This window comes from Tetrahymena thermophila (assembly GCF_000189635.1).
Source record: "Tetrahymena thermophila SB210 genomic scaffold scf_8254037, whole genome shotgun sequence".
In the NCBI taxonomy this organism is placed as follows: Eukaryota; Ciliophora; class Oligohymenophorea; order Hymenostomatida; family Tetrahymenidae; genus Tetrahymena; species Tetrahymena thermophila.
In genome coordinates this window covers 1,665-14,494 of record NW_002476026.1, presented here as the reverse complement: position 1 = coordinate 14,494, position 12,830 = coordinate 1,665, and the positions used below count along the sequence as shown (strand labels likewise).

Here is a 12,830-nt window from a genome sequence, read left to right as displayed (position 1 = left end):
ATATTTCCTTCGATTATTTTTTAAATTAACACTTTTTAAGCCTGAATTATATTTTTTATTCTGCGTGATTTAAAATTTAATTTGTTTACAAAATAAATATTTCTAATGCCTAAATTATAGTTTAAATTTTACATTATATTCTGATTGAAATATCATTTAAATTGTTAAAAATATAAACAATGAACATATTATTTGTTATGAGAAAATTGATATTATCTGTGATGGAATAAATGAAAAATCTTTTGGTTTTAATATTAATTTTCAAACATTTTCTAATTTAAAAATGATTTCCCCTTTATTTCAAAAACAAATAAACTAAGATTAAAAATTATTTAGTATTTAAATGCAGATGAATAAGCTTCAATTATTTAATAAATAAATAGAAACAAGCTTGAACTAACAAATGAAATTTGTAAGTTTGGTTGATAGATACTCCTCTTATTTAAATCATTATTATACTTAATAATATATTTATAATCCTAATCTTTTCGCTAAAGTTAAATTTAATAATCTTCGCCTTATCATATCTTAAGTATCAATTCAAGAAAAAAAAATAATCTAGGGAATAGCTAAAATTTTAAATATTTTAATTATAAATGATTGTTTGCTATTAAAAACAAATATTTCATTTAATTAATTAACTATATTTTAATTTTTTGTGAAGAAAGAATAGCATAAATAACAAAAAATTAGAGTATTTAAAAAGATATTGAAAAAGAAAGATGAAAAAATTAGTTCTGATTGATATAGCTTTAATATAAATTCCGAATTAAAAAGAAATCATTTCAAACATCTTTATGAACATATTAAAAAATATTTATTTTTGCTTTTATTCTAATTTAATTGAGAATATTCGAGGTTTACTTACAATTTAAATTAATTGTATTTATTTTCCTTTACAAATATGCAAAACAAATCTTTGCTAATTATTTATATTATATTATTAATATTTATATATAAATCATATTTTGTATTTATTTAATTTCTTCAGTTCCTCATCTCTTTCTTTTTCTTTGGCTTGTATCTCTCTTAATGTTGTACTTTCACCTGCCATATGGATCTGATCAAATTTCCAATTGGTAGCTGCTATCATTTTAAAAAAAGCAAGGTCGTTCATTCTTTACATTAATATACCTTTCTAATTGTCTTCTATAGCTAGTATTTGTCTCTTATGTTCTTTTTATATTATCTTATCAATATGATCTACAATTTAAATTAATTTAAATTGATAAATTATTATTTTATATTTGATAATTTAATTTATCAATTCAGGGAAAATTATATTAAAAACATTTTTATATTTTGACTATGTTTAGTTTTCCTATTCATTTTTTAAGGATAGATGGACGGACTTGATTAATTTATAATTTATTTATTATTATAAAATTTAAAAATGGTAAATAACATGTTATTTTTAAAGATTTTCGATTAAATAAAATTATAAAATATTTTATTTCAATAATTTATTTTTTAAGTAAGGAAATAATATTTAAATATGATTTATAGTTAATAATTAAATAAGTAGAAATTAGAATTCAAATTTAATATAAATTTATTTTTAAAGATTTTCAATGAAAATAAATTAAAAAATATTTTATTTCATTTAATTAAGTTAGGAAAAAATTTTTCAGTAAGATGAATTGTTAATAATTAAATAAGTAGAAATTAGAATTCAAATTTAATATAAATTATGATTGATAGATATTAAATACATTAAGAAAAATGAAGTATGAATGATTTAAATTATTACTTGATGTGAAAATTTTAAAGTGTAAATTTTATGTTGAGCATATAAATAGAAATCTAAAAATAAATTGAGAGTTGGCAGAAAATTTATAATTGATTTAGAAAATAAGAAATTCAGAAAGATATCGAAATTTAGAAAAAATCAGATTAATTTTTTATTATTAAAGAACTTTGAAGCTAGTAAAAGAAAATGACCTTTGTTTGACCTTTGATGCAAAAGACTTAAAAATCAAATTTATTTTTATTTAAATTGACTCGATTGCATGGTTGTTTAATAATAAGGATTTGTCATTTTTAAAATGAAATGAATCCCTTGATTAAATAGATAGACTATCTTTACAAGTGTCTGAATAGTAGAATAGCTTTACAACTTATTACTTGCTATACACTTTTAATATAATTTGTTGTTTGACTTATTTGATATTCTTTATTTAATTAATTAGTAAATTTATTGGTAATATCTCTGAAAATTAATTTGATTTTTACACGTTCTGAATTACTATTTAATTGGCCAATTAAGCCAATGCTCAGAAATTTCATTTAAATCATTTAAAAAAGCACTTAAAATTTAACGCTAGCTGCTTGCTTTTGCCTTATAAATTTATATTTAAAATGCAGATAAAAATCAAATAAAATGAATGATCATTTATTGGTTTGTAGTTTTTGAATAAGTTTGTAAAAACATATGTAAAAATGAATGAAAAAAGTTTTAAAAATGACTTTTTTAACAAGTAAGTAAAGCTAAATGGTATTAATTAAGAATGAATGACATACAAAAGATAGCTAACGAAAACAGTCTTTATTTTTTGAATGAGGTAATTAATTTGTTAATAAAATTGCAATAAAGATTCTCATTTAAATTGAGAGTGAGCTAGAAGATTTTATGAAAATAATTTAAAAAATAAATAATTTACAATCAAATAAGTATATTATTAAAAATGAATAGAAGCGTTTTGATCACTTTTATTTTCGTTGGTCTCATTATGAGCTCCGTCTTCGCAAGGAGTGTCTATGACCATAAGCAATCCCATGTCGCCGTCGTTTCCTCTCTTAACTTCATTAAGTTAGTTTAAAAGACCAAAGAAACCACCAAGACTGTATAAGTCCTCCACTTCTACAAAATGAATGGTAATGAATCAATTAATTATGACTTTATGGAGTTGTAAAATTTATTTAAGCTACCATTTTTAAACAAATTCGTATCGCTTAGCATCAATTTTAATAGCTAATTAAGCAATTATTACAATAAATTACAAATTTTACTTATTATATGCTTTAATAGATGGACATTCAACCAGAATCGCCAAGGAAGTAGACTCACTTGCAAACTAATACAGGGGTATATTTTAATTCGGAGCTGTCAACTGTGGTGAAGAACCCACTATTTGCGAAAAGGAAAAGATTACTTAATTCCCCACTGTTAGAGTCTATCCTCCTCTTCCTCTTCCCTCTATCGACATTGAAGTTCCTGCTGATTCTTTAGTTTCTAATGATATTCTCAAGCTTGCTTCAAGATATATCCATGATAATTCTGTTGAAGTTAACACTGCAAATATCGACACTTTCATTGCTGAACATCCTGCTGTCCCAAAGGTTCTCTTATTTACTGATAAGAAAGGAACTCCTCTTATCTACAAGGGTCTTTCCGTAGCATTAGAAGTAAGTGTTTCAAAATAATTGCATATTTATTTTTGGATGATGGAGAAATAATTAAAGCATAGTTTTTATAGATTTCACAAAAATGTCAAAAAATATCTTATTTACTTAATTTTATAAAGCTAAATGATAAATTTTATAAGATTAATGTTATTCATAGTATCTCCTAATATAAAAATGATAGATTTAATACAATAAGATTCACATAATTAAAAATTAATCATTTTTATTCATATAATAAAAGGGTAAAATATTCTTTGGTATCGTTCGTCACACTGAAGAAGCATTGATCAAGAAATATCAAGTTAAAAAATTCCCACACATCTTAGTCGTTATTGTTGGAGAAAGAAAGCCTATTCCCTACACTGGTGAAATGAAATATTAGGATATCTTCAATTTCTTAAATGTTTATTCATGTAAGATACTTTATTATTTTAAAAAATTAATATACTTTAAATTCCTATTCATTTAATAAGTAAATAAATCCAATATCAAATAGTCATAACAATTTTTATGAGCAATAAATTTTTTTATTATTTAGAAAATAAAGTAAATTAAAAAATAAGAGCAAGCAGTATATATATAAATAAATAAAAGCAAATTATAAAACAAGCTTTATCTGATCAAAAATTCTAGAAATTGATTAATTTATCTTTTTATTTTTAATAAACATAGAAACTTTCGTCCCAGGTGGTACCCAAGAATAATCCGCTACTAAATCATGGTTAAATGAGCTTGTTCCTGAAATGCACATTAAATCTGCTCGTGATATCTGTCTTGGAGTAATAAATTTTAAATATTGTTTTAAATAAATAGACTTTAAAAAAGAAAACATTTGATTTTCAGTTTATTAAAAAACAAATTTGAACAAACTAGTAGTAGATAATAAGTCAAAAATATCAAAAAAGCTTATCAATAAAAAGAATTGCAATTAAACTAACAACTAATCAATTAATTGGAATAGTTTTATTATTAGAAAATAAAAAATGAGAGCAAAAGATATTAATTAATTCAAAATATCATAAAATATCTTGAAACATTTATTAAATTTGCTTTTTTAATATTTAAATAGCAAGAAGGTATTCTTTGCGTTCTTTTGTTCCACTCTGGTAAGCCTGATGTAGCAATTATTGACACCTTTAAAACTCTCCACTCCTAATATGGTATTAAGCACGAGAGAGGTTTGCAATATAAATTCATGTGGATTGATGCTGCTCAAGAATAAAAGTGGGCTCAATTCTTCAAGTTCGAAGGAAGTCCTAAAGTTGTCTTGATCAACCCAGGCAAAAGAAAAAGAGTTCTTGATCACGAAGGTGAAGTAACTATAGCTGGTTTAAGTAATTGATTCTTATTTAATAATTTATTTATTAATTAACTAAACCTATTTTTCTAAATATTAGAATCTACTATTGAAAAAATTACAAATGGTGATGCAAGATTTAAAAGACTTGCTGACAGTGACATCCCTGAATTCTCGGCTGTCAGAAAGGATTTGTGATTAAGCTTCTTTGACTGCTGTTTAGTTAGTTAGTTAATTAGTTATAATCATAATGTTAGTTAATTTGCAAACAAAAAACTTAACAATAACTGCAAAATAATAATTATAAATATTTTCATTTAGTTAATTAAAGCTAGTTAGTTAGCTTGCTTATTTTTGTTAATTCCTCTAATTATTTCTATTTACAATTTATAATATCTGTCTTTGTAACATATCTTTAAATCTTGCCATTCTTTCATATTCACAAATCAAATTTAAATAAACATTCAAAAGCCATTTAACTAATTAATTTTAAACCCCCAATTTTATTTTACATTCCTATTTATTTAAACACCAAAATTTTATTTTCTTTCTTACTTTCTTCTTGCTAAATTAGATTAAAAAGAGTTATAAAAATCCAAATTAAATAAAAGAATCTAATATAAATTAAAATAAAACAAATAATATAACAAAAATAGATAAAATTAATCATAATCCTACAACAAAAAATCATAATTCTTTCTAAATTAAACTGTTTTCTATTTTTGAATATAAATTTATTAATTTTAAGGTATTATTTTTATTTAGGGAAGACTTTGGACTACTTACTGCCTTTTTATTAAATTTGATGTATTAGTAATTCTTTTCTAGCTAATACTAAGCAATGTCTGATAGCTTTATGTTTTTTTATATAAAAAAACTAATTGCAAATTAAAGTTAAAAACTAAAACAATAATTAAAACTTCCTCTCGATTGCTTTTTCTAAAAAAAATTATTTATATGAAAGGGTAAGAGAAAATTTTTCTGAAAAAAAGTTTCAAATTTAGAATTAATATTTTTTTAAAATTCGATACCTCTATTTTCAATAAATTTAATATACAACCCTAGGTCAAAGGGATAAATAATGAATCTTAAATTAATTTTTTGTGATATTTCTTCATAATAAATTTATCTTCAACAACTAATTATAAAATTTTATTAATCTTTTTATCCATCTAAAATTAATTTTCCATAAATTGCCTGCTATTCGATATTTTTGAAAAAAATAAATAAATGTTATAATAGATTAAATATTACAACATATTAGAAGAAGTAATTATTAATTTTTTTATTAATATCCTTTAAATTTATATAAATAAATAAAAAAGTTTTTAAACTCTTCACTTTTATCTCATGAGGTTCTTCATATTGATCTAAAGTATATTTTATTAATTTATAAATATTATAAAATTTTTTTTTATACTTAACTTTCAATTTATTTAAAAAATATTTTTTTAGTAGAAATTCTTATTATTATTCATTTATTTATTGATTTGTATTTATAAAAAAAATTTTTTACTATTTTAACTTAATTTTCATTTCAATTTTTTATTATTTCATATTATTTCTTCATTTTTTGCTTTTAACACTTACACTTAGGAAAAACAATTTATTTATTTTGTTTTTTAGCATTTTTTAATGATAAAAATTAATTTAAAACATTAAAGCTTTTTTAATTTATTTGATTTATTTTTCTTTTTCTTTTAATTGTGTTTCCTTGCTTTTTTTTCTTTCTTTATTAATTTAACTAATAATTAATATATTTTCATCATTTTTTCCTTCAAATTAACTAATTAATTTATATATTTTTTGTTCAATATTTTAAAAGTTTCAATTAAATTGGTGATGATAGTGCATCAGGCTTAGGTTCTTCTTTAGCAAAGTGTATTTATCTCTAAAAATTGACACTTGACCTTAGGTAAAAACATTTTATTTGTTTAGAATTGTGATATTTTTATTTGTAAAAACTAACTTAAAACAATAAAACTCATTTTTCTTTTTCTTTTTATCATGCTTGCTTTTTTTCTTCTTTCTTTGTTAAGTTAGCTCATCATTTTATTTTCAACTTTTTCTTTTATTATTAATTAATTAATCTTATAATTTCATATTTTTTCTTCATATTTTCCTTCTAATTTACTAAATAATTATATTTTTTTTCTTCAAAATTTAAAAAGTTTGAATTAAATTGGTGATGGTGGTGCATCAAGCTTAGGTTCTGCTTTAGCAAAATGCATAAATCTCTCAAATTTGACTCTTGACCTTTAGTAAAAACAGATTATTGATTGTTTTGGATTGTGATATTTTTAATTGTAAAAACTAATTAAAAACAATAAAGCTCTATTTTCTTTTTCTTTTTATTGTGCTTGCTTTTTTTTTGTTCTTTCTTTGTTAATTTAACTCATCATTTTATTTTCAACTTTTTCTTTTATTATTATTTCATATTTTCCTTCTAATTAACTAATTAATTATATTTTTTGTTCAATTTTTAAAAAGTGGCAATAAAATTGGTGCAATAGGTGCATAAGGCTTAGGTTCTGCTATAGCAAAATGCATGAATCTCTCAAATTTTACACTTTAACTTTAGTAAAAACAATTTATTTGTTTTGAATTATGATATTTTTATTTGTAAAAACTAAGTTAAAACAATATAGCTCTTTTTTCTTTTTCTTTTTATTGTGCTTGCTTTTTTTTGTTCTTTCGTTGTTAATTTATTTATTATTTTATTTTCAATCTTTGCTTTTATTATTAATTAATTAATCTTATTATTTCATATTCTCCTTCTAATTTACAAATTAATTATATATTTTTTGTTCAATATTTAAAAAGTTCCAATTAAATTGGTGCAGTTGGTGCATCAAACTTAGGTTTTGAATTATCAAAGTCCATTAATCTCTCAAATTTGACACTTTACATTGGGTAAAAACAATTTATCTGTTTAGTATCGTGATATTTTTATTTGTAAAAACTAAGTTAAAACAATATAGCTCTTTTTTCTTTTTTTTTTTATTGTGCTTGCTTTTTTTTTTTTTCTTTCATTGTTAATTTAACTCATTATTTTATTTTTAATTTTTTCTTTTATTATTAATTAATTGATCTAATTATTTCTTCATATTTTCCTTCTAATTTACTAATTAATGAAGTATTTTTTCTTCAATATTTAATAAGTCCCAATTAAATTGGTGCAACAGATGCATCAAGCTTGGGTTTTGAATTATCAAAGTGCATTAATCTCTCAAATTTGACACTTGACCTTAAGTAAAAATAAATTTATTTGTTTTGGATTGTGATATTTTTATTCATAAAAACTAAGTTAAAACAATAAAGCTCTTTTTTTTCTTCTTTAAATTGAGCTTGCTTTTTTTTTTGTTTTTTCGCTTTTAATTTAACTCATTATTTTATTTTCATTTTTTGCTTTATTATTAATTAATTAATCTTATTATTTCATATTTTTTCTTAATACTTTCCTTCTAATTAACTAATTAATTATATTTTTTTTGTTCAATATTTAAAAAGTTCCAATTAAATTGGTGAGGATGGTACAACAGGCTTAGGTTCTAATTTAGCAAAGTGCTTTAATCTTTCAAATTTGACACTTTTCCTTAAGTAAAAACAATTTAATTGTTTTGAATTATGATATTTTATTTGTAAAAACTAAGTTAAAACAATAAAGCTTTTTTTTATTCTTCTTTATATTGAGCTTGCTTTTTTTTTTGTTCTTTCGTTTTTAATTTAACTCACTATTTTATTTTCTATTTTTATTTTATTATTACATATTTTTTCCTCATATTCTCATTCTAATTTACAAATTAATTATATATTTTTTGTTCAATATTTAAAAAGTTCCAATTAAATTGGTGCAAAAGGTGCATCAAACTTAATTTCTGAATTATCAAAATGCATTTATCTCTCAAATTTGACACTTGGCCTTAAGTAAAAACAAATTATTTGTTTTGGATTATGATATCTTTATTTGAAAAAACTAACTTAAAACAATAAAGCTCTTTTTTCTTTTTCTTTTTATTGTTCTTGCTTTTTTTTGTTCTTTCGTTGTTAATTTAACTCATTATTTTATTTTCAATTTTTGCTTTTATTATCAATTAATTAATCTTATTATTTCATATTTTTTCTTCAAATTTTCCTTCTAATTTAATAATTAATAATATATTTTTCTTCAATATTTAAAAAGTTTTAATTAAATTGGTGATGGAATGGAATGGAATTTACTCGCACATGAAACATGCACTCAGAAAACATCTTAAAATAATTTTTTATTTATTTATTCATTTATTTATTTATTTTTTTTATATTATTTTTATTTTATTTTTTTTATATTTATTTTTATAAATATTTTTTTAGTAAAGTGCATTAACCTCTCAAATTTGGCACTTTAGCTTAAGTAAAAACAATTTATTTGTTTTGGATTGTGTTATTTTTATTTGTAAAAATTAAGCTAAATCAATAGAGCTCATTTTCTTTCTTTCTTTTTTTATTGTGCTTGCCTTTTTATCTTCTTTCATTGTTAATTTAACTCATCATTTCATTTTCAATTTTTGCTTTTATTATTAATTAATTAATTAATCTTATTATTTCATAATTTTTCTTCATATTTTCCTTCTAATTTACTAATTAATTATATATTTTTCTTCAATATATCAAAAGTGGCAATAAAATTAGTGCAATAGGTGCATCAGGCTTAGGTTCTGCTTTAGCAAAGTGCATAAATGTCTCAAATTTGACACTTAACCTTGAGTAAAAACATTTTATTTGTTTTGGATTAAGATATTTTGATTTGTAAAACCTAAGTTAAAACAATAAAGCTCTTTTTTATTTTTCTTGTACTTGCTTTTTCTCTTCTTTCTTTGTTAATTTAACTCATCATTTTATTTTCAACTTTTGCTTTTATTATTAATTAGTTAATCTCATTATTTCATATTTTCCTTCTAATTTACTAATTAATAATATATTTTTCTTCAATATTTAAAAAGTTCTAATTAAATTGGTGATGATGGCGCATCAGTCTTAGGTTCTGAATTAGTAAAGTGCATTAATCTCTCAAATTTGACACTTTACCTTTAGTAAAAACAATTTATTTGTTTTGGATTGTGATATTTTTAATTATAAAAACTAATTTAAAACAACAAAACTATTTTTTATTTTTCTTCTTATTGTGCTTAATTTTTTTGTTCTTTCTTTCTTTTTTAATTTAACTCATCATTTTTTTTTTCAACTTTTGCTTTTAATATTAACTAATTAATCTTATTATTTCATATTATATCTTCATTTTTTCCTTCTAATTAATTTGTTATTATATATTTTTTGTTAAATATTTAAAAAGTGACAATTAAATTGGTGATTCAGGTGTATCAGGCTTGGGTTCTGCTTTAGCAAAGTGCATTAATCTCTCAAATTTGACACTTGATCTTCAGTAAAAACAATTTATTTATTTTGGATTGTGATATTTTTATATATATAAACTATGTTAAATTTTTTAAGTTTTTTTTTATTGTGTTTGCTTTTTTTTCTTGTTTCTTTGTTAATTTAACTTGCCATTTTATTTTCAACTTTTGCTTTTATGATTAATTAATCTTATTATTTAATATTTTTCTTCTAATTAACAAATTAATTATATTTTTTGTTCAAAATTTAAAAAGTTCGAATTAAATTGGTGATGATGGAGCATCAGTATTAGGTTCTGAATTAGAAAAGTGCAATAATCTCTCAAATTTGACACTTTACCTTAAATAAAAACAATTTATTTGTTTTGGATTGTGATATTTTTAATTATAAAAAATAATTTAAAGCAACAAAACTATTTTTTCTTTTACTTCTTATTATGATTGCTTTTTGTACTTTCTTTGTTAATTTAACTCATCATTTTATTTTTAACTTTTGCTTTTGTTATTTATTTCTTATTATTTCATATTTTTTCTTTTTTTTTTCCTTCTAATTAGCTTGTTAATTATATATTTATTGTTCAATATTTAAAAAGTGGCAATTAAATTGGTGGTAGAATAGAATAGAAATACTCGCACATATAAATGCACTCAGAATACATCTTAAAAATAATATTATATTTTAATTTTCTTTATTTTTTATATATTTAATAGAAGTTCTATTTGAACTACCTAAACTACCTGTTTTAGGTAGTTTGTTTTTATTTTATTTTTTTTTTACTTTAATTTGATTTGTGTTTTTTTATCTTTTTTATTCCACTTATTTTATTTTATTTTATTCATGTATTTAAAAATAATTTTTAATTTATTAGTTTATTTTTCTTAATATTTATTTAAAATTTACACAAATTTATTATAATAGTTATAACTCAATCAATAAATCATAAGAATTAAAACTAATAAGCAAGTGTCTTAAATCAAAAAGATTAGTTGTCTTCCAAACAATATTCATATGAAAAAGTAGCGAAAAAAGGATGAATAAATATTAAACGTTTGAATCATTGTGTATTATATGTTTTGTAATATAATATTTTGAAAAAAATTTTTTAACCAAAAATATAGATAGATAGATAGATAGATAGATAGATAGATAGATAGATAGATAGATAGATAGATAGATAGATAGATAGATAGATAGATAGATAGATAGATAGATAGATAGATAGATAGATAGATAGATAGATAGATAGATAGATAGATAGATAGATAATTACATAATTAATTATTTCCATAAAATTGATGATAAAATTAATTTATCAAAAACCAATTAATAGTAAGCTTATTATCTTATCTGTGATAATCAATTTATTATATTTTTGTGCCATCTATTGTAACCTAAAATTAGACTTAAAAACATTTTAAACATAATTAAAATAATTTTAAGTAAGATTTTTTTCATAACAAAGAAATTATTGAAGTAGTTAGTATTAAATTAAAATTTTATGATTTTGTCACTTGTAAATACCTAATCATTGATAAAAAACAAACAACAAATTAAAATTTATGCTACTAAAAAGAGATAAATTTAATTAGATTTTTTAGAAGATTTTTTTTATTATTTTACTAATTTAGCTTCTAATTATGCTTTAAAAGAATAAATTAAATTAAAAGACTTAGTTTATTTACAATAATGATCAAAAATATTATTTCAACTAATAAGACATTTTGATAGAGAGTTATAATTAAGAAGTAAATTAAAATAATGGAAATTGCGCCTCTTTAATTAATATACAATATTCAAAATTCAGTGATTTATCAATATGAAATTGCTCTCTTACTTCAAAAAAAATCGAATTTTAAACCAATATTTTAATTAAATTAAAAACAAATTAAATATAATTTTTTACTAAGTTAAATTATCTATATATCTATCTACATGGTTAATAAAAAATATTTAAAAATAAAAATTTAATATTTGATTTTTTTATGTTTAAAAATAAGAATTAAAAGTTGAAGCTACAATATAGAAAACATAAAAATAATAATTTAAGTGATAATTTATTTTATTTATAACAAACATCTAACAAACAAATAAAAGTGCATTTCTGATTTCATAAACAGTGTTGCCTGAATCTAAAAATTACTATGTGGCTCATTACTTTTTTAAAGCAAAAAATGATTAAAATTTTTTTATTTTTTGAAATTAATTTTTTCAATGAAAGGAAAATTATAAATTAATTGATTTGTAAAAAAATGAATTAATTACCTTCTAATATTTTTATTAATGTTTAATAAAATCTTCTCTTTTTAGTAAAACTTTCAATGCGTTATACCCTATTTATTTATTTTATTCAAACGTTTAGGAAGAAAACTTACTTTTCTTATAAATAATTTTACTCTCTTTATAATAATTAAGTGGTAGATAGATAAATAGATATTCATATTTTGGTTACTTAATAAAATTAATTATTATTTTACCAGCTGTTTTAATTCAAACATTTCTTGATCGTATTTCATCCAAAATTATTTAAAATATTACAATCTATTATTATTTAAAAAATTTTTTAGATTCTTTTTAAATCATTCAAAATATTTTACAATCTATTTTAGAATTAACACATTTAGTTTGTTAGTTACATTTTTCAATTCCTTTCATAATTCTTACTCACTATTTTCATATTAAAATTAACACTTACCTTACATTAGTAACTTTCAAAAATATTACTATCTATTTTATT

At 20.4% G+C, this 12,830-nt stretch overlaps 5 protein-coding genes across 5 annotated transcripts in view; 2 read left to right on the top strand and 3 right to left on the bottom strand. All coding sequences in view use genetic code 6, as the record gives it.

Moving 5' to 3' along the window:
- Window positions 1-834: 834 nt before the first annotated feature.
- Window positions 835-1,355, bottom strand: TTHERM_01367680 (hypothetical protein). Its single transcript, XM_001026266.2, has one exon. The coding sequence runs from the start codon at window positions 1,124-1,126 to the stop codon at window positions 962-964; it is 165 nt and encodes a 54-aa protein (XP_001026266.2). The 5' UTR covers window positions 1,127-1,355; the 3' UTR covers window positions 835-961.
- Window positions 1,356-2,684: 1,329 nt separating this feature from the next.
- On the top strand, window positions 2,685-4,900 carry TTHERM_01367670 (thioredoxin; the record flags this gene model as incomplete). Its single annotated transcript, XM_001026265.3, has 6 exons — window positions 2,685-2,874; window positions 3,029-3,405; window positions 3,647-3,818; window positions 4,078-4,184; window positions 4,475-4,739; window positions 4,803-4,900. The coding sequence occupies 6 exons, from the start codon at window positions 2,685-2,687 to the stop codon at window positions 4,898-4,900; spliced, it is 1,209 nt and encodes a 402-aa protein (XP_001026265.1).
- A 1,032-nt stretch (window positions 4,901-5,932) lies between these two features.
- On the top strand, window positions 5,933-10,471 carry TTHERM_001366681 (cyclic nucleotide-binding domain protein; the record flags this gene model as incomplete). The annotated part of the gene is made up of 13 exons (XM_012800638.1): window positions 5,933-5,971; window positions 6,028-6,077; window positions 6,528-6,617; window positions 6,874-6,963; window positions 7,193-7,282; window positions 7,526-7,615; window positions 7,865-7,954; window positions 8,213-8,302; window positions 8,540-8,629; window positions 9,359-9,448; window positions 9,685-9,774; window positions 10,035-10,124; window positions 10,351-10,471. 13 exons carry the CDS (start codon window positions 5,933-5,935, stop codon window positions 10,469-10,471), a joined length of 1,110 nt encoding a protein of 369 aa, XP_012656092.1.
- Window positions 10,472-11,931: 1,460 nt separating this feature from the next.
- Window positions 11,932-12,250, bottom strand: TTHERM_001366670 (transmembrane protein, putative; the record flags this gene model as incomplete). The annotated part of the gene is made up of 1 exon (XM_012800637.1): window positions 11,932-12,250. Exon 1 carries the CDS (start codon window positions 12,205-12,207, stop codon window positions 11,932-11,934), a length of 276 nt encoding a protein of 91 aa, XP_012656091.1. The 5' UTR covers window positions 12,208-12,250.
- A 333-nt stretch (window positions 12,251-12,583) lies between these two features.
- TTHERM_01366660 (hypothetical protein) overlaps window positions 12,584-12,830 on the bottom strand; it is a gene marked incomplete at both ends in the record, with an annotated part of 364 nt that continues 117 nt past the window's right edge. The window contains 2 exons of the mRNA XM_001026263.3: window positions 12,584-12,634; window positions 12,789-12,830. The exon at window positions 12,789-12,830 is cut by the window's right edge and continues 117 nt beyond it. Coding sequence (XP_001026263.3) covers window positions 12,584-12,634; window positions 12,789-12,830 — 93 coding nt within the window. The remainder of the gene's footprint in view (window positions 12,635-12,788) is intronic.